At 38.7% G+C, this 20,712-nt stretch overlaps 2 protein-coding genes across 3 annotated transcripts; one reads left to right on the top strand and one right to left on the bottom strand.

The window, feature by feature from the left end:
- Positions 1–8,884: 8,884 nt before the first annotated feature.
- On the bottom strand, positions 8,885–15,600 carry klf1 (Kruppel-like factor 1 (erythroid)). Its single transcript, XM_005924939.2, has 3 exons — positions 15,143–15,600; positions 13,143–14,001; positions 8,885–13,052 (listed from the first exon to the last, which is right to left on the bottom strand). Exons 1-3 carry the CDS (start codon positions 15,215–15,217, stop codon positions 12,877–12,879), a joined length of 1,110 nt encoding a protein of 369 aa, XP_005925001.1. The 5' UTR covers positions 15,218–15,600; the 3' UTR covers positions 8,885–12,876.
- A 1,919-nt stretch (positions 15,601–17,519) lies between these two features.
- On the top strand, positions 17,520–20,711 carry cunh22orf23 (chromosome unknown C22orf23 homolog). Of its 2 annotated transcripts, none has more exons than XM_005924941.3 (7): positions 17,520–17,575; positions 18,022–18,122; positions 18,669–18,731; positions 19,456–19,614; positions 19,783–19,920; positions 20,264–20,364; positions 20,509–20,711. In XM_005924941.3, exons 2-7 carry the CDS (start codon positions 18,029–18,031, stop codon positions 20,602–20,604), a joined length of 651 nt encoding a protein of 216 aa, XP_005925003.1. In that variant the 5' UTR covers positions 17,520–17,575; positions 18,022–18,028; the 3' UTR covers positions 20,605–20,711. The 2 variants fall into 2 exon arrangements, with proteins under 2 accessions (XP_005925003.1, XP_005925002.1); XM_005924940.1 differs by lacking the exon at positions 17,520–17,575 and adding an exon at positions 17,696–17,804.
- The last annotated feature ends 1 nt before the right edge of the window (position 20,712 follows it).

Raw genomic sequence — 20,712 nt, 5'->3', positions numbered from 1 at the left:
AACCAAAACATGGGATACAAAACTGAAACTCATTACTGGAACAACCACATACAAAAACAGGAATTAAAGACTCAAAGATGTCACTAGAAACAAAACTTGCATTTTACCAGAGTAAAGAAATCAAAATAGAAACCCAGAAATCCAGCAACCACAAAAAATGAAAATTTCAAACACTTGGAGTGACAAAACACCACAGAAGCCCAACTCAAACATATTAACCAAGAATAAAAAAAAATAAAACAGTAAAAACCTGAGGCCAGTGACCTTGTCATCATATTACCATAAGCTTGTTCTCGTCACATAACACTTCCTGTTTCTACTATTTCACCAAGTAAATTATGTTCCCAGTGACCCACATCATGTAAAAGCCTCTCCAAGTTTCAAGAGCAACGCTTGCTCTAAATACACACATGTTAAAACTAAGTGCTGATGTGGATAAAGTCAGTGAGAAAGTCTGAAAGTGTTTGAGATATTGAACGCCAGTCTACCCCTGATTCCCATCGGTGTGGGTGGGTGTGTGCAATGCTAAAAGTGCACATAAAATAGCACCGTATGAATGTGTGTGATTGGGTTATGCGCTTTGGGTGGTCAATAACATTAGAAAATGTCCTAAAAATTTAGTACCCATCTGTAGATAAACACTCTTTAATATGGCAAAAAACTTGTATAGTTTACTACTCCTTATTCTTTGCATCCCTGGGCTATGAGTCATAGACTCCTAGGAGTCCCCAGACCCCACTTTGGAAACCATTTCTGTAGTTATCACAGTCTGGGCCTCATCAAAGGTGCTCTGATGTATCGAAGTCCTATTATATTGAGATAATGTTATTCACTCTACCTTTCAGGGGCTTTAAGTGTTGAATACTGTATGTTCTACAACAACATCAATTTTACCCTTATAGCTGCGCCTGGAAGTGCTGCTTTAGAAATCTCCGAAACTGCATGTCATTTATCAAGTAAACAAAATATTTAATTTAACTTGATAGTTTAGGTTTCCATAAAGGCCTCTCAAAAATAAGAATTGGAATGGCTGTGTAACCTAGAAGATATAACTAAGGATAAATATTTGTTATGGAAGCTTAGGGAGAAAAGCAGATTTTCATTAACTGCTTTGTTTCGTCTGATTATATTTTTACATGAGGTCATAAGGTTTGCCAAAGCCTGTGCGGGCAGTGCTCGTGGTTGCTTAAGTTGTCCTCATTTGCTCTTTCCAAGTAAGCACCACTAACGGGCAGTTCAAGGTACACAGAAACATGGGGAAAAAAATACTGTGCACATGCTTTTTTTGTGTCTCTTACATTCAAATGAGCACATAGACAATATGATTCTGTTTTTCTTTCCATTACAACATCAGGTTATTAGGCAGCATAGTTGTGTAATGTAGCTCACCATGTATGTTTTCTCTCTTTCAGGACTATAGCTTTGCTGTGTTAAAAACAAGAGAAGCTAATCACAGATATACTAAACCTATGAGCTAATCTGTAAATTATTTAATCCTGTTAATGAAAAATGTAAAGACATCTTTATGGAGACTGTGCCCTGAAAGCTAGTGTAAATGGGGAAGCAAGCTGTTGCATAATACTCAGAGAAAGTGCATGTGAGGACTGTGCCATGCTGAAAGTTCAGTTGGGGTGAGTTTTTGCAGAAAAAAGGAACACTGTTCCATAAGCGTTGTGCCACAGTGATACTTCCTCCTTGCACATGGGACTTCTTCACACTGAACCTCTCCTTTTTCTGTGTCGGCCTCTTTAGTTTCCATTAAACAAGGCAATACTTTTCATTTAATTTATGCAGATCTACGCTGGGTGTCAAAGACTCGGCCCAGAGCCAGAAACGACTGGTCAAAGGGTCCAATCAAGGCAAAAGTTGGATATGTAAAATGGGAAAAGAGCAGTGCATGAGAGCATCATTTTTCACTGTATTTGGCACAAAGAAGCATCATGTTACAACATCACATCAAGTCATGGGAACTGTTGTGCAAATTTCATCATTTCATCCAAGCCAGAGGCCTGAATTATTGTTAGTTTTGACGTTTTCTCACAGACATAAATATGACCTATGTCCTGTTATACCACATCAAAGCAAGGTAGTCAGGCCAAGGAGTTGTGTCAGTGTTTGTGTTTCTTTGTAATATACACTGACTGAATATGGAAGGACTGAGACATACAGCTGGCAATGCATTTATTTTTCTTAAGATTTCTCATGCTGCTGACCTGTTTTGTAAATGAAAAAGCAGTACTTGTATTCCTTTACTATAAAATCAATGCAAAAACTGAGCGGTGTTTATTTCTCATAGGGTATTATGCAACGCAGCAACTGGATGTTCCACTTTATGTAGGACTGTACAGCACTTTTTATCCCTTGTCCCACTGTCCCAAATATTGAGACAATGTTCCACATTCTGTTTAGCATGAAGACAGACACTGAATGACTTTAATGAGAGGATGCTATCACGGTTCTCAGGCAGGTTGACAGACCATCATTGTACACTATCTGCACAATGGTCAATATGGAAAAATGCAGGTCACCACATTGCTTCAGTGACGTTACTAAACAAAATAGCAACTTAAAGAGTTCACAGCATTTTTATCCATCCATCCATTTACTTCTGTTTATCCTATTTCAGGGTCACGGGGGTGCTGAAGCCTATCCCACCTGTCTTAGGGTGAGAAGCAGGGTACACCCTGGACAGGTCGCGAGTCTGTCGCAGGGCAAACACATATACACAGGCAGCTATTCACACTGACATTCACACCTATGGGCAATTTAGAGTTTCCAATTAACCTACCCCCACTAAGTGCATGTCTTTGGACTGTGGGAGGAAGCTGGGGGACCTGGGGAGAGCCCACGCAAACACATGGAGAACATGCAGCTCCATACAGAAAGACCCCGGCCTGATGGTGGAATTGAACTCAGGCATTTTTATTTTGTGGAAATACTTTCAAAAGTATTAGAAGAAGATTATTGCACAAAACTAAAATTTACTTTCCTTTAATAGTGTTTATATTTACTTAGTGTAGTAAAGTTTCTTGTTGTATTTACCCATTTCCTCACTCTCTCACGCCTCACTCACTGTCTTGACTTTCTCATCACTGATTGGTTTCTGAGTTTCTTTGTACCTTAATTGAACTCAACTGGCACACATTATATATGGACTGTGCTTCCTGTTACTCACTCTTTTCACTCCCACAGTGGGTGACAGCTGAGGTGAGTTTGATTTGTTTTTCTGAGTTTAAACCTTTAAGTTAATTAGTTAATGTCCAACTTTGTTTTGTCTTTCAGAGTTTAGCAGCCCCTGTGTGTCTTTAAGTTAAAGTGAAATAATGACAGTCCCACTGCACAATCATTGATGGCTGTTTTCTTTGCCATGGTGACAACAACTTTATCTTACCTTCGAGCTTTCTAATAACACTTGGTAAGGTTGCATTCAAATAAAACATGACCTTTACACGTCAAATGCCTCTCAACATTTCTAATGTGTCCAGCATTGGCAAAAACAAACATACTTTTTGCCCCATACTCCATTTGCAAGGTCCGGTCACCCTATTATGTAACACGTTTGCTGTTCCCCGCTTGAGAGAAATGTGGACTCATGAACTAAAATTCACTATTTGGGGGATTTTTTCATCAAAAGTTTGGTGACAACAGTGTGACTGTGGAAATGTTTCTACGAACTTTACAGAGCAAATACGATCCAGGGGTGCATGCTGCAACGTACCGTGGAGGTTTTGGAGGCTGGAGCAAAAAAATTGAGCTGAATGAGCAGCAAACTGTAAATAAGGTTAAATGATGGATATGCAGCACTCTTTCCCTTTGTTAGAGCAGCAAGTCTGCATGCTGGTATGTTAACTGGCCCCTGAGGGATTCTGGAAATGTTATATCATGTTAAACCTGGTGGTGGTTCTAGATGAAATAAAAGGGGTCACAAGCATTACTATAATTCACACAGAAGGGGAGCTGAACATGAGTGTCAAAGTCCATGGTAGTCTTCCCAGCAGGTATTGGTACATTTCCATGTAGGCCTGAGGTACAGCTCTGCCATCACAAGAGTCATGATGGATATAGAATCTGTAATGTAAACTGTTTCCAATTTAAATGGAGCTTTTTGGATTCTTCAGTACCAAATGGATTTGCTTTAACTCTCTCATGTCTGCCAGAACAAAGTAATTTCCAATAAAGAGGAGAGTTTATAATCACAGACTGTGTAGGTGTGCATACACACTCACCTCTGAACACCTGCTCTGATCCACCATGACTCTTACCGTGTCCCTGTGTATTGAACTAAAGATTAAAGTCATAACATCAACCAGCATCAGTGGACATGCTTCGTTGGCGACGTGTCCACTCTGCACCGGGGATTATGTAACTGAAATATTGTGCAAAATATCAACGCGCGTAATAACATTTTGAGTCCTCATTTGAACCTTGTAAACCACCTGATCTAGCATCACAGAGTTCACCAGTATAAATTTACTCATAAAAATGTCAGCGTTAGAAACCAGTAACACATGTCCACTCTTAGCAAAGAGTGTAGGCTTCCAGAATCTTACAGTATTGATTCTAAAATACTTTTACTTTGATACAAAATCTTATAGTCTTGGGTCATCTTATATCTTATAGTTTGACGACCCCTGCCAAATCATAAGCTACTAAATACTTTAGCTTTTGCAGTTCATGCTCTCAAACTCCAGAACAGCCTACCTCAAAATCTTAAGGAAGCAAACTCTGACAGTAATTTCAAGATACCCCTTTTTTATTCTGACATTTAAATACCATTTTAACTTAATAATACTACTGTACTGATAAGAATCATCCCCATTCAGGAACATGGCAGATGCAGAGAACAGTTTTGTTTAAAGGTCTGTCAGCTTGATATGTTTTTATGCCTGTGATGCCCTTTTAACCTCCACATGTGACATTGGGGTATAAAAATAAATTGAAGTGAACTGAAATCACATAGCTGGTTAGCACATTTACACTATTATGTATACTGTAAGTAACCAGCAGTATGTAAAAGCAGTAAAAAAAAAAAAAAGCTAATAAAAATTACATTTATTTCCTCTTCAAAAGCATGTTAAAAAAATGAATAAGGGGCATATGAAGCTTTCTGAGAAAACTAGAGTTTTGCATTACAATCATTAAGTGCAGAATAAATAATCTGGGATGCTTTTAGTTACCGATTTCTCCAAAAGAACAAGTATGCTGTATTTAACAAACTCATCTGGTGACCTTTTTATTTTACATGTAATGTTTTACTGTTGGTTTTAAGTTTCAAAACTTATTGTTGTTTGACCAGAAACCAGGGACCTGCACGGAGGCACAGTGGAAGATAAGGATTATTATAAACTGTGAATCATGCAAAGCTACCCTGGAGTTGGAAACAACTGTAACAGGTCAATGAAAAGTCTAAAGACTAAAAGAGGATCATTTTGCCTCTGCTGCGGCCATTTTTATTGTAATTATGAGTCTCCTGGTTTTATCGAGTTGCCATACTAAATGCATGCATTAAAATTTAAAAACAGGCAGCTCATTATGTCAGCAAAGCCTCCCTGTTGCATATGCATTCATGTGTACGCAAAGCCTCATTAGCTCTTTGAAAAACAAAGGTACAAAGTAATTGACTGCCGGTGCACAGAGTGTTCTGTGGCCTTGTTTGACTCTGTGTGTGTATGCTCAAGTTCAAATCAGGCGGATAACCCCCACCCCCGCTCCGTCTTTCTCCCTCTTCCCTCTCCCAGCTTTTCCTTTGATTCATTTGGACTCGCAGTCCCTCTCAACAGTCTCAGTGCTGCAGCGGCTTTCAGCGCTCTAATCCTCATCCTGCTCTCGGACAGCAGGCCAAGATTCTCATTATGTGAGGTTGTGTAACTGCAGACAAAGAGTAAATAATTCCACACATTCATACTGGCTTAAAATAATCAAACTGAATTCGATGAGAGAGAGAACAAACGCACTGAGTGGGACTACTTTGTCATTGTTTAGAAATCCTTATATTATATACCATACGGACAGTTACCAGTCCAAAATCATGCTACATTTTTTTCATAAAAAATACAGATGTTTTAGAGGCCTGAAATAGCGGGTTTAATAATGCAGAGAAAATCCATTTATAAAATGCTCATTGGAGAAGCAGTTATCCTAAAATATTAATTCTATAATATACTGTGTGTATATTGCATGTGAGAGTGTTTCCACATGTTTATTTTAGTGATATGAAGGGTAGCAGTACAGTTGATCTGCAGAGTTCAGACAGCGTTACTATTCAGATGATGTGTTTTACCTTTCCAACACTGCAATTCAGTTGCAATTTAGTGTTTAAGTGTCTGAAAATGTCCCAATTTTTCTTGACTTCTGACCGCACATTTTCAAGGAAGCTTAATCTGAGAATCTGTGCAATAGAGTCTAGAGCAGCTGTCTAAGGAGTTTATAATTTTGAGTCTTAATACATTAAGACTCAAACTCCTTAAAAGCTGCCCAATATTTAAAGCAATATAAAAGGATGTAAACTATGAAAAAAGCTTAATTAAATATATTAAATGCAATTAATGAAGTATACAATATTTAGATGTGAGAGGGAAATCAAGTAAAACAGGTATAGAGAAAGTATTTGTTTTTTTTGGTTTGAGTTCTAAAGTTACATTTTGATTCTTGTTAAAATATAACTGTCGGCACTTCCAGATGTGAGCTTGCTTATCTGGAAGCTACCCTGTTTCCTTCTCCCTCTCCTTAACTTGATTAAATAAGTGACTGAAATGACGTATCTTGTTAGGGGGGGAAACAACAAGAAAGAGGAGGATTTAATTATGCTTCTGTCCTCAGTAAACCTTCTTCCACTGCAGCATTCAAATTGTTTTCTGTGGTTCATGTGGGTAGTGGGGAGGAAGAAAATATCCTTCTTTATATAAAACAATCAAATCAAATTATTTAATGAGTCTTTTCCATTAATGACCTGGCATTGGGGATTTAGAAAAAAAAAATGTGGTGGAATAAGCTTAAAGAATCAAATGCACTGAAAAACATTACATTACCGTCATTGTTTATGCCACATGGTGTTTAAGCCTTGGCCTGGTCACATGCATTATAATAATGTCTTTGTTTAGTACACTCTTGTCATGCTCAGAGATAAGATCACTCCAATCAAGGGGTTAGCTATAACCTTATGTAACCATGAAAGGAGGAAGTAGAACATGGAAGTAGAAAGCAGATTTGTTTCAGAGTTTGTTTGTTCTTTTAGGGCACTACAGGCCAGAGCCTCTATCCTCATGTCACCTCTAAATCCCAAATCACTTTCCCTTGAACGCTGCACTAAAATAGACTGCAGATGGAGCCTCATGACCATCACTAACATATTTGTGATTTATCTGATGATGTGGAACATCTTTTGTATGAGTGAAGAACAGATTATTATTATTAGCTCTAAAATTATCATGATTGCTTGAGGGCGGTGTGATAAAGCAGGTTTTCCATCTTATGACAGGGTTGGTGGTTTGATTCCAATGGCAGAACACTTTACGTTGCACCTTGCAATTTGCATGGCAGTGTGTGAGTAAGTGTATGAGCCCTTGATTATGTAATGACATACGGTCAAGGCCAAAAGAGGCCTTTTTAATATTGGTCATATTTTATATGTTAATACAGCTGTGGTCACTAGTTTAGATGCACTTATCATGGGCATGGATGAGATGGTAATTTGGGGTTTTGAATTATTTAATTGTTCTTTCACAACTTGGGTGCAAAAGTTTGAATTTATGCATATACATTCCTTCGAATACTTGGTTAAATGTTCCTTAGCAAGCTGCACCATGGCCAGAATCTTTTTGGTTGCTGTCTGCAAGCTTGTGGCATAATTCTGGTTGGGTATTTGACCTGTCTCTTGGCGAAATTTCTAGAGTTCACTTAAATTGGTTTGTTTCTTGGTGCACATCTGGATGGAGGCAAGGCCATTCCACAAGCTTCATGTTAGCTTGCATTTTGAGTCCAGCCTGCCTCATTGGTTATGACAGTTTTGATGCGTGTTTGGGATTATTGTCCTGTTAGAAAATCCAACTGTATCCAAGTTTGACTTTCTAGCTGTTGATTTAAGGTAAAGTTGAAGAATTTGGAGGTAGATCTCCTCTTTTATTATTTCATCAACTTTGTGCAATGAACCAGCACAACTGGCAGTAAAATAGCTACAGAGCATGATGATGCCACCACCCAAGCTTGTTAGTTGGTGCATCATTTTTAGGTTTGAAAGCTTGACCTTGATCTTTCTGAAACATACCTAATGTCTTTGTGGACAAATGGTTCAACCTTTGTCTTATTTGTTGTCCATGTGGGCAGCTGCAAATTTCAGTTGAGCTTGAAGGTGTTCATTTTTAACAGGGGCTCCTACTTGGTTGAGACCCTTTCAGTCTCAATCCAGTAAGTGTATATATCTCATTGTATTTCTTCAGGCATAGGAATCTAGAATCGGCTTCCAGTAGTCCAGTTCCTTGGAACTGTTAGTATGCTTGACTATGATCCTGCTTTCCAGTTCCAGTTGCACTTGTGGTTCTTTGAGCTGATTTCAGTTTGTGTGTCTGAGGAGGTAAATAGTGTTTATGGACATTACTTGTATTGTTACTGCACAAAATGATGAGTAAAGTGCAAACTGCATCCAGTACATCAAGCACAACAGTCGCATTATGCTGCTAACATAACTTCACCTCGCTGCAAGCATCTACACCAGTGATGTCCAAACCTCTAGGCCTCGAGGGCCGGTGTCCTGCAGGTTTTAGATGTGTCCTTGATCCATCACAGCTGATTTAAATGGCTAAATTACCTCCTCAACATGTCTTGAAGTTCTCCAGAGGCCTGGTAATGAGCTAATCATTTGATTCAGGTGTATAGACCCAGGGTGAGATCTAAAACTTGCAGGACACTGGCCCTCGAGGCCTGGAGTTGGCCAAGCCTGATCTACACAGACAGCATGCTAACGCAAAGCTAGCCAAGAACCCAGCGCAGCCCCGGCACAGGAGCCAGACTCTGAACTTCAACAGATAACAAACAGATGAGCAGTCAGGCTGCAGCCTCTATTTCTACCTGAAAAATGTTCTGTACAATATATTACCTTTTTTGAGTAATGACCCCAATGGTGATCACAATAAAGAGGGGAAATACCTCCAACATGAACAAGCATTTGACCCACGACATGTCATTAATTTGCATGAATGTCTTTGATATGCTGCTTAGCGATGGTGTTTACTATCAAAGTAAAGAGAATAAGAGAATCAATAATGAATCGGAATCACTAAATTCTTATCATTTCGCTTCTGTAGTTCTCATTGGCTCTGCTCATTTCATTTCTGACCTCATTCTGACCAAAATTTCAAATAATGCATTAAGTGTATCTGCAAATAGTCTCCAAAATGCTCATCTCAAGAACACAGCTCTGGCTGTGTGCACAGAAGCCCCGCCGACCTGCTGTTCAAGCCTTCTGTTTTTTGGAAGGCAAAACAGGTTATGGTAGACCATGATAAACTGGGAGGCCTGCACCAAGACCAAGCACAAGGTAAATAAGGTTTATTTTGAACTGTTGGTCATGCAAAGCTACCCTAATAGAGTCCAAGAACATAGTTATGGAACTGGAAATGAGCATATTAGGTCCCTTTTAAGGACTTTCTAGCTCTTAGATTAAAAGGCATCATTTACTATTAACTTCATGTAGCTATTTCAGGCTCTGACTAAGGCATTTATGTGTTGATGCATGTACTAGCTAGTTAACGTCTCTGCTCAACATTCATTATGTTGTCCCCGATTAGCAGGATTAAGAACCCAGTTTTAGCCATGGTAGCACATCAAAGTGGACCTAGCTGCAGCAGCTCAGTCTTAATCGCTAGTACAGAGCAAACTCTAAAACTAACCCTTGACTTGGTTGGGCTCCTGCAAAACATTTGTATGATTGCATAACTGGTCTCATGAGAGGTAAAGATATAACTGTTCCTGTTCACATACCAGAAAATCCAGAACATGAGGGTTAAATTAACTGTACGTCAGACTTCCATATTATTAAAGAGGAATTTCGTGGATTTTATTGAATCTGTCGAAGAACTTAGTATTTCCATGTAAGCTTATAAAAAGTTACAAACAGGCTTTTGTACAAAATTACATCACTTCAGTATCATGCTCTGGAAGTTAAATCCATTTACAGAGTGGAAACTTGCAATTACAATAAATGATTTTAAAATGAATATCTCTCATTTTAAAATATGTTCATGCACCAAACCCTCTCTCTTTTTTGGTTTGTTTTTGTTTTTTGAGGTTTTACCAAAGCCTCAGAATCTCTGTGATCTTTTATGCAACTAAAAATACTGTCAATATTAATGCTTTGCTGTGGATCACATTAGGTCAGCAGTGGTTTTTTCTAACTTTGTTTACAAAGCAGTGCAGATTCATTGCTGAATGTGTATGCTTAAGCATGTGTTGTAGATGCTGGTAAGTGTGTGAGGTTGTGAGTCTGTTTGTCTTCCCTGAGGGTATGCAATACACAACATTCTATATATTTGTTAGATGGAGGGAGAGGAAGCTTCTTAATGTGATGATGAACTCCATCATCTGACATAATCAGGATGAATCAGTGCACCGTGTTACATAAGCAGATCCCCATCCTTACCTCACCCTTACCCAGATTAGAAACACAGCAGACACAGCCGCCTACAGCCTGCTGATACCTGCCTGCAGCCTGGAGGACCGACGTGATAACAGAACACTGACATCTAGAGGTCAAATGCTGATATCAAACATAGTGCTTTCTCTCTCATGGAAAATGAAAAATGTGTTTTCACTTTCTTTGAAAACCCCAAATGACTTGAAACGGACAATTCTTCCTAATCTTGCTGTAAAGCAAACAATATTTAAGGGCAGGAGTATAAAACATTCAGCCCACGGACCAGAACCGGCCCACTGGAGGGTCCAGTTTGATGTACTAATGACTGAAAAATGCAGTTTTGCAGTACTGACAAGGACATAAATCGTGGCTTATTGTGCAAAAAGAGTAGTAAAGTAACTAATAAACCATTAAACAAAAAAAAAAATTCCATTGCTGACAAATATCATAGTATTTCTCAATAATTTTGAAGTCCCAGCTTTATGGTTTTGTGATTTATTTGTATTTATTTTTTATTTATTTATTTTTAAATCAGGCTCGACTGACCAACAGTTTTACAGAATTAAAAGTCTTTATTGTTGGAATTAAAACAATCTTAAAAATTCTTAACACAACAATGCTAACAACGCTCTTTTGAAATAAAAATATTTTACAAATAATATAGTATCTTCTGCTGTTGTAAAAGATCGTGACAATAAATATGTTGCTTAGTTTTTAATGACAATAGAGAGCTCAGAAAAATACTGATTATTTACAGCTTTAGCAAATGCTTATTTTTAAATAAAAATATGTTTAAAAAAATAAACCAATATTAGTTTGCTTCACATATAATTTAAGTCATATTTCTATTACCACTTTGGACACACCAGCTCATGAGTATGGGTCAGTGTTTCTCTTTCTGACTGCATGATGTTTAACTGTTGTGTCACATCAGTTTTGTGGTCCTTTTAAACTGTATAGAACCCAGTGTAATAGATTTATAGTTATCAGATACTTTGTAAGGACATAAAATCATACTGCAGTGCAGTATTCTTTCTTTCCCTTGCACAAAAAGGTGGGAATTAAAAAAATTAAATTAAATTAAACATTGATATTTGCACTTGGCCAAAATCTGCCAAATATCAGTACTTCCTCTTGCTTTGCCTGTAAGGGGAACAGAATTTGAGATGACTATATCATCTCAGTGCTGACATAATTAAGCATGGCTAATAAGCACTCGTGGCTTTCTTCGTAAGCTGTGAGTTCTGGATACACTGTTGTGTGTCATCTTGTAACCAATGCTACAAACACTTTTAGGTCTTTTGTTAGTGTTTAAGTCCACTGTCTGTAAACCCACAGTGTGTATAGTGTTTGTAAAAGCGGCTCTTATAGTTTTAGACATGCTTATTTTACAAAGGTTGTCTTCTTCTGGTTGACATGCTGCCAGGTTAAGTTAGGACTTTGATTTAAGGTTTAAGGTAACTGTTGTGCTCAGATATGTAGATGTGATGGTTAAAGGGTACCCAATATTATCTGCCTATCTAATATTGTCTGTCAACAATGGTGGATGCTCATGTTAAATAAGGCTAAGGTTTCACGTATTGAGGTCAGTGTACGTGTGAGTAATCCTATCAGCTAAATGTTCAGGTGTCAGACTTTCAGTTTCTACAACTTCTTTTGTATGATGTCACAGAGGTAGATATCTCTAAAACGGTCATCTTAGCACAAAAGCCCCACACGAGCAGCCAGTCATGGTAAAGCTGGCTTCTTTGAGACCAGGGATAACATGAGGCGTTGCACCAAGATTTAATATAAGATGAAGTTTTGTTTTGAACTGTGACTCATGCAATGCTACTACAGCAGAGTTTTATAATAAAAATAGACGTGGTGCCCTTCAAGAACAGGGAAACACCACTGAAGGTTCTCAAAATTAAAATATGTGTAATAGAGAGAGACAAAGGAGATAAACTTGCTACAATGCCTGCAGCAAGTCCCCTGCTCCATCTTTTTTCTGTGGAGTACTCCTCTAATTACCGGTGCTTCAGCAATTACTAATGGTCACTCTTTGAGTGACGGATATCAATCATTTCTGAAGCTGAAGGGTTTTCAATTAGATTTTGAGTTAGACCTATCTCATTTGTTTTGTAAGTATACCAAAAACATCTACACCGGATGAGTTTTGAGGTCCTACATTCAGACAAAATTTGTCTACTTTTTAATTAAAATGTCCTATAATGGCAGAGGTGTAGATTTGTGTATATGCGAGAGCGTTAGTTGTGTCTCTTCATGTGCAGAGCCAGGTGGTCTGAGCGAGAGAAGGCTCTCTGACAGAGCATACACTGGTACGGTTTCTGACCCGTGTGCTTGCGGTAGTGACGTGTCAGCTCATCCGAGCGGGCAAATTTCCAGCTGCAGCCCTCCCATGAACAGTGGTAAGGCTTTTCACCTGATAAAAGATAATAAAGCAGATAGCAGTTTTAAAAAAAAGCATCATTTAAACCATGAGTTAAGATCAGTTGTTTCTGTTGTTGGTTACCTGTGTGGGTGCGGAGGTGAGCCTTGAGGTGCGAGCTCTTGGTGTAGGTCTTGCTGCAGCCGGGGTATTCACAGCTGTGGATGGCTGGTCTCTTTTTCCCCGTAGCTCTTCTGCCACGCTTCCCTTCCAACCCACTAGGGGGCACCTGTTGTCCAACCAGCAGAGGCTGCTGGTGCAGGGGCAAATGCCCCTGGCTGTGGTTGTAGTCACAGTAAAGGCTGGCAGTGTGGTTAAAGTGGGGCAAGTAGCGGTAGTGTCGAGGGTCAGGAGTCACAGGCTGAGGTCGGATGAACCTGTTTTCAGGGATGGCCACCACGGGAGGCTGTTGCTGTTGGTGGTGGTGGTGATAGTAGGGGTTGAAGTCCCATGATGCAACCTTACTGAGGCTTCCTCTGCTGTGTCTTTCAACACTTCCTCCTTGGGAGAAGTCAAACTGATTTACGTTATGCACATTAGAAAATAAAGTTCGACCTGTTTGATCATCATTAAAACTACGCTGGTACAGCTCTGGCTGGACTGTGGTGGTTTCAGCAGGGGACATGAGCTCAGCCATGAGGCTGCCGCTGTTCATCTGCAGACTCTCCTGTCCTGATGGGTCCTTAAGCACACTCGTCTCTTGGTATGCAGTGTTTGGGTCAAACTGCGGAAGCAGTTGGTTGCTGTTGTTGAGAGAGGGGCTAGGGTCGGGGGAAGGGCTGCGCCACTCTGACAGCAGAAACTCAATGTCCCATGATGCTTGGCTGTCATCATCCAGGAGCTCCTCTGCCATTTGTTCAGAGACCTGCAGTTGCTCAGAGCTCTTTGGTGACAGTTTAGTGCTTGGGGAGTCCAAAGGGAGAGACCCATCTGACTTACACACCTGTTGGAGAGAATTTTAAGATCATGAAAACCAAGAACATCCTTAAATGTTCACAGAGGGTATTTTCCAAATATACAAACAAACTAGATTACCTATTTTGTTTACCTCAGAATAACCAAATAATAATATAAGCCCATAATAAATTCAGCTGAATTTCATCGAATGAGTAGATTTTCCTAGCATTTGCACCAGTGAGTCAAGCTTCGTGCTTAGGGCCACAAAGCGCCTAATCTGATTTAAAACGGACCAGACCAGTAAAACTGTTGCGTAAAAACCACTGTGAGATGGTTTGAGAAAACTGTGCAATTTCAATAATATGTCTCAGTTTTTCTTGTGTTATCACATGTACATTACAATTTGTAGATCACAATGGATCTGCAAAGCCACAAATCTTCAAGTGTAGAGTATTTTTGAACTTCAACAATATTATTTTTAGTTCTGTATAAAAAGAACAGCTTCCGTCTCAACATACTTGTATCTTTATGGACATTTCCACTCTGTTCTGTTACAAATTTGAATTATTAATGACTGTTATTCAATTGTAAAACTTTCAGACTTTGCAAAGTCACTGTTCTTTATTACTGATTTAATTTAGTTTAGTTTCTTTCACATAATAGTAATTTTTGTTTTTCAGATTGCCAGAAATAACAAAAAAAATGCATTAATTTCTGCCCACTGTGGTAATAGATGCTGGTGGCTCTCACACACGTGTATTATTCTAATACAAATCCAAAGCTATCATTAAACATATTCAAAAAATTATTTATTAAGCCAACAGTTTTGCTCCCTGCAGACTTTCTTTACATTGTGATTTCATTGCTTTTTCATATAAAGCAGCACAATCCACAATACAATAAGTGAACTCAATTGGAACAACAGCAAAATTTTACAAAAAGCTACCAAGTGTAAATAAGATTTCATTTAACTTCATCTTGAAACTGTATGCAGTATATTTTTAGAGCCCTTTAGAACAAACAAAAAAACTTACAAGTCATTTTTGTAGCAGTTTAATTTTGAGCATTATTCCGTCACTTTTGTAGTAAAAGCAGACACATAAGTATTAAATGGTCACACTACATGAAAGGTGAGTCACTATATTTCGCTAAAAGAATCAAATATTTGAAGTGAACATGCTACTTACTTTCATATTGTCAGTGGAGTGAGAGAGGTTGGAGAAGGAGCTGAAGGAAGGGAGCACAGCCTGGGTAACAGCCATCAAGCAGTCTGATATGGCAACAGGTGTAACAAGAACAGGAAAGTTTCTCTTTTCTTTTGGATACTTCTGTATTTTTTTATTTTTTTTTACATGCCCACCTCACCCTCAGCTAACAGGAAGTCAGACTCCAGCTCACCAGGCCTCTCATCCCAGTTACAGTCCACTCAGTGCAAACAGGCCACAGAGAACTGCCTCCTTTTCGTCATTGCTTGCCTGCTATCTCTCCCTCCTCTCTCTTGTCTATCTCTGTCAGCTGCAAGTCTAACTTCAAATCTCTCGTTTTCATGTAGGTTTCGACCGTTAGGAGGTGGAGCATACGTGTAAATTACTTCTCTGGTTCCTTTAAGACCGGTCATTTATAAACCCTAAGAAACTCTACTATCTGACCTCAGCACACTGTCTTCCTGTTGTGTGGGATTCAGAGCAATAAAACCTGAAAAAACATTGAGCGTCAGGCTGTCCTCTCACCTTTTACATGTGAGGAAAGACCAAACAACCTTCGCTTTTGCTGCAATTAAAAGCTAAAATTTGATGAATCATTATCAGTGAAATGGTCACTGACGTGAATATGCTCAACAATCATTTTACACTCATGTTTTTAAAATTCTTAAAGTACGTTTTTACAGATGTTTATTTCACAGAGGAAAAAGTTGGGATCAAATAGCAACACACACATTTTTTTAAGGCTTCACAGGGAGTCAAATGATGATGAGGATTAAAGCAATAGTTGTTAACTGTTTACGCATTAAACACGAAAGAAACATTTTTGGTTTGTCACTGGAAACTTTTATTTTGTAAGTAGAATATGTCAAAAAGGGAAAGGGGGAAACTGTTTTACAAAATTAAACAATAAATTAATATAAATTTGCGTATGTGAGTTTTAATTTGTATCATTTGGCATTTTTGTAGCACTGCACGTGTCTGACAGTGTACATCAGGTATTTCAGGGAAACAAAATCATGCTAATGATGCAGAGCTAAAATGTATCAAATATGATACACTAGCCTTAACAGGATTAAACAGCTGCTCCATCAAAACTGAACGAGTAGTTTTAAAATGATACACAAAATAATAAAATCATGATAATTAGATAGTAACAGTCACTGCAAATAGTTGCAAATAAATAAAAAAAAGGGGATAAATAATGCTGAAAACATCTTCTAAGTTTACTGAACTACCATCCATACTTTTGAATGTCTACACAAATGCCTTTAAAGTGCAGTAAAATTAAGCCTGTAGACAAATGGCGCACACTCAGTTATTTTTCATTCACAAGTAAACAGATCATTGGCTGTTATCAGATGAAAGGCCGCTATCTATTTAAGCACGCTTTGGCACAAAGTCCAAACTGTGTGGGCACACATACAGAGACGTTTTATGCACGTTTAATGTTGATAGACATGTTAATTGAAAAAAAGAAAACATACATGATTTGAAAAAGCAGCTTGCATACTTTTAATATGATTGTGTAAATACCTAAAAACAGGTGACTGGCATATAAACATATACTAAAACAAATAATGGATATGTAGTAATTTTAATTGTTTGACTCTACAGCAGAAAGTGAACCTCTTCTTCTGTTTTTGCTGCTTACAGTTTAACACACTTGTGCACACAGGTTGTGTCTGTATTCCCAGTGAGGACGTGTGACTTCTGAGAAGACCTATGTGTGAAAGGTGATTATATTCTGGCTGCTGTTTATCTGCAGACATTCAGCAAATGCAGGCTGCTGTATTTCCACAGATAATGATGCCCTGACTGCTGCTGACCCCCGATGACTTGCCCGCCACTGATAAAGACTCTCTCTTGAGAGTCTTCCGAGTGACGACTACACATAAGACATTCACTATGCAGGTTGAAAAAATATGCAATGATCGACTGCTTTATAGACACATTGAATCGTACATGTACAATGACAATAAAGGGCCATTCTATTCTGTTCTATTCTATTAAACAAGTTCAATTTAGGCTGTTTATTTGTCACTTTCAAAGGCATTGACTGAAAATGCATTTGTTTGAGTCTCACGATTGGTAATTAGTTTGCGTTACTCTTAATTTTTTTTTTTTTAAATCCCTTGTAGTTTTAATGATATAATATCAATATCTTAGGGATCCATATGAGTGTTTTGTTCTATAAAAATGGTATTTAGCTATTAATTAGCTAGTAATTCCTGACTTCCTCTCTGTATATATATTTTAACAGAATAAAAAATGTTTAATAGACTCTTGGTGACAAAACTAAAATAAATGAAAATAAAATCAATAACTGATGGAAGCCATTAAAACGGTAATAAAAATAATAATCTGTCTCCCTCTAGTGGCCATAGTTGACACTGCACCACTGTCTTGAAACCATTGGTAAGCGTAAAATATCTTTTAAAAAAGATTTTAAAAACGTGGAGTCTTATAGTAATAATTTTCTGTCTTTCCCTCTTTTTTTTTCTTTTTTTTAAAAACATATTTCAGTGAGTTAAAACAGGGCTTTTGTTATTTAGTTGCTATAGCAACATAGTGTTACTGCCGTCTTCCTGAGTTTGAAGTTGGTCTCCTTTTTTTAAAGACTGGCCTTTCCTTAAAAAACAACGAGGTATGCTTTAATAATGTTATTAGTGTTTAATATTAGATTATTAATATAATATTTAGTTACGATATTTGTCTCGTAGATTAACGGGTTTTTTTCCGAAGCTTTAGGTCGTGTTGAAGTCATAGATCACAGCGATGAAGTTCACGTTAAATTCAGGAATAACAGCATCATAAATTGAACTAAAACAATGGTTTTCTGGGTTGTAATTTGTGTGTTTTAGTTTGCAGATGGAAACTTCCTCACAGGCTTCAGCTAGCAGGGGATTGTGGAACAGCCCCAGAGCCACACAGTTCAGCAAGGAGACCCAGGACATGCTGAGATGTAAGCTGTGCTCCAAAAAATCTGAGCTCACTAAAGAAACATTAATAAAAACCTTAAATTTTGCTCTAGCATATTCTAGCATGCATACATGATGATATCAGTGCAGCAGTTTGAACTAGAAATACAGTGTTGACAGGCTGGAATCAGCCCGCCACAGACTGCCCAGCTTTGTTCAACCTTGATGTGTTGATAGTTTTGAATTACTTACTACGTCTTCAAGCAGTTCTTCCAAAGGTTTCAGGCATGTTGGAGTTAAAACCTCAGATAAATTGTCCTGGGTCAGAGGGAAGTTGGGGTTTCCAGATTTGAATATACCCACCAGCGTTTTTCACTCTGAGTGTGAGGCACTTCAGTGTCATTGTCAGTCCTGTAAACACACCATGTGAGCTTTTCGTGGTCAGAACATTTGTTCTTCATTTTGCATGTCCTCAAATTTTATGAAGATATGAGAGATTTTATGATCCCGCTATAGAGCTGTGTCTGTGTTTCATTTACCGTTGCTGAGGCCTGTGCTGTGTACTCTTATTGTTCTGTTTCTGTGCTCAGTGTTGAAGCAGGAATCAAGGGTCACCAGCCTCAAGAGAAAACAGATCAACAATCAGCCAAAGAGTAAGTTTGTTAAAGGTCTGATACTGTCTCATGGAGTATTTTCTTATATTTATACTTAAGATATAGTTGTAAGTTAATAACAATATTCCACTCTGTACATATGACCTGTTGCTAAATACCATCATGATTTTGGCCCTTATGGTGCCATATACTGTTTCTATTGGACTTCAGATTGATTTAACACTCGGGCATGATGTGCTGAGAGCAGGTGTACCTGATATGGTTGCCTAAATTATGTGGTTCACGTTGTAACTCCCACCTGCTGTTCAAATCTGTTTGTAAGGAGCAGACACCCAGGGTCTGGATTGGAGGGACAGTGATCTAGGCAGAGATGCCCAGATCTGCCTCCTCCCAGCCACCACCTCTTATTCCAAGGCATTCCCTGGCAAGCCAAGTGACACAATGTCCATAGCTTGTCTGTTCCGGGTCTCTTCCCAGACACTACCAAAACACCTCTCCGTCCTACTCAGATGCCCAATCTTCCTCAGCTGACTCCTTCTAGTGTGGAGAAGCTATGTCTATACGCTGTACCCCTGTCAAATGATCGAGAACCTCGGCCTAGCCCAGTTCACTGTTCAGTTTCTTTAAACTGTGAATCATGCAAAGCTTGTCGGGAAGAGTCCCACACTTCAAATATGGGGTTTGAAAAAAAGCATCCACAATTAGCAACGCTTCATTTTTTGTAAACAAAAAACTTTTGCTGCTGTAAAATTTTCTCCTTCAGATGAAACAGCTTTGCCTTTCACCTCTGATCCGGCACAGTCTTCTCCTCCTGGTGAATCTGTCCAGAAACACTGGCCAGTCCACACTCAGAAACGCACCGCCGAGGCATGTCGGTCTGGGAACAGCTACGAGAGAGAAAAGTTTCGTCCTGGTCCAACACGTACGTTCTTGAAACTGACATAAATTTCAGTTTATGTGTATATTGCATGTCATTGATCCCTTCAATTTCCCCAATTTCTTTCCTTTTCTTCTTCATTTATTCCATTTTCTGCACTCTGAGAAAAAGTCAGGCTCTGTTTTGCGGAACTTTTTCTTTATGTCACCCAAGGAGACCTAGAGAAAGAGAAGAGGAAGCTTCAGAACATCTTTGCACATGGGACCGAGCAGCCCGGAGCGGGATCTTCTCAGAAGCCTCCTCAACATCAGAGCTCAGAAATACCAAAGAAGATGGATCGCTATCAGGAAGGTGAGGCTGACTGCAGAGCAAAACAATGAGGTGGAGCGGTTACACCAGCACCATATTTGAATCTTAAAGGGACAGTTTAACCCCCAATTTTTCCTCTTGCCTGTAGCGCTGTTATCAATCTAAATTCTTTTATTGGGAGTTGTTTTGTAGATTTCAGCTCCAGAAATGCCTGCCTTCTAGATTGTAATAGAAGTGCATGGAACCTTGGGGTGTTTTTAGTGCAACAAAAGATACATTTGAAAAACGAAAATTTGTTTTTGTAGGGAATATTTTCTAAACCTTCTGACAAGATCAATATGCTCACTGATCCTCGGAGTAAGACCACGTTCTGTTTTTCCTGCAGTTCTGAATGAAATACAGGAAAGACAACAGTTTCTGGAAGACATGGCCTCCCTGGGTCAGGAGAAAGATTATATCGACATCATCAACACTGAGATATCTCAGGTAAACGTGCTTTCAGCCACTATTATGTTCATTTAGTATTGTATTTTAATATATATATTTCAGTGACGAGACAGATCAGTAGCATTTTAAATTGAACTAAGATATGATCAGATTCACTTAAATGTATCCTGGCTCTAATAACAGAAATTACGAGAATTGGAGATAATGGAAAAATCCCACGTTCCCACATCTGATACAAACACAGAGAGGACAGAAAATGCAGCCAACAAAGAAGACTGACCGTTGTCTTTGACCGGGCGGTCTGCTTCTCTTCAAGCAAGCGACATACCTTCAGTCAGAGCAGAGACACACGCGCACGCCAGTGAATACAACACACATCTACCCAAC

Source organism: Haplochromis burtoni, unplaced genomic scaffold (genome assembly GCF_018398535.1).
Source record: "Haplochromis burtoni strain Fernald_Lab_line unplaced genomic scaffold, NCSU_Asbu1 Contig_70, whole genome shotgun sequence".
NCBI classification, from domain to species: domain Eukaryota; kingdom Metazoa; phylum Chordata; class Actinopteri; order Cichliformes; family Cichlidae; genus Haplochromis; species Haplochromis burtoni.
This window is presented reverse-complemented; position numbering and strand designations above follow the sequence as displayed.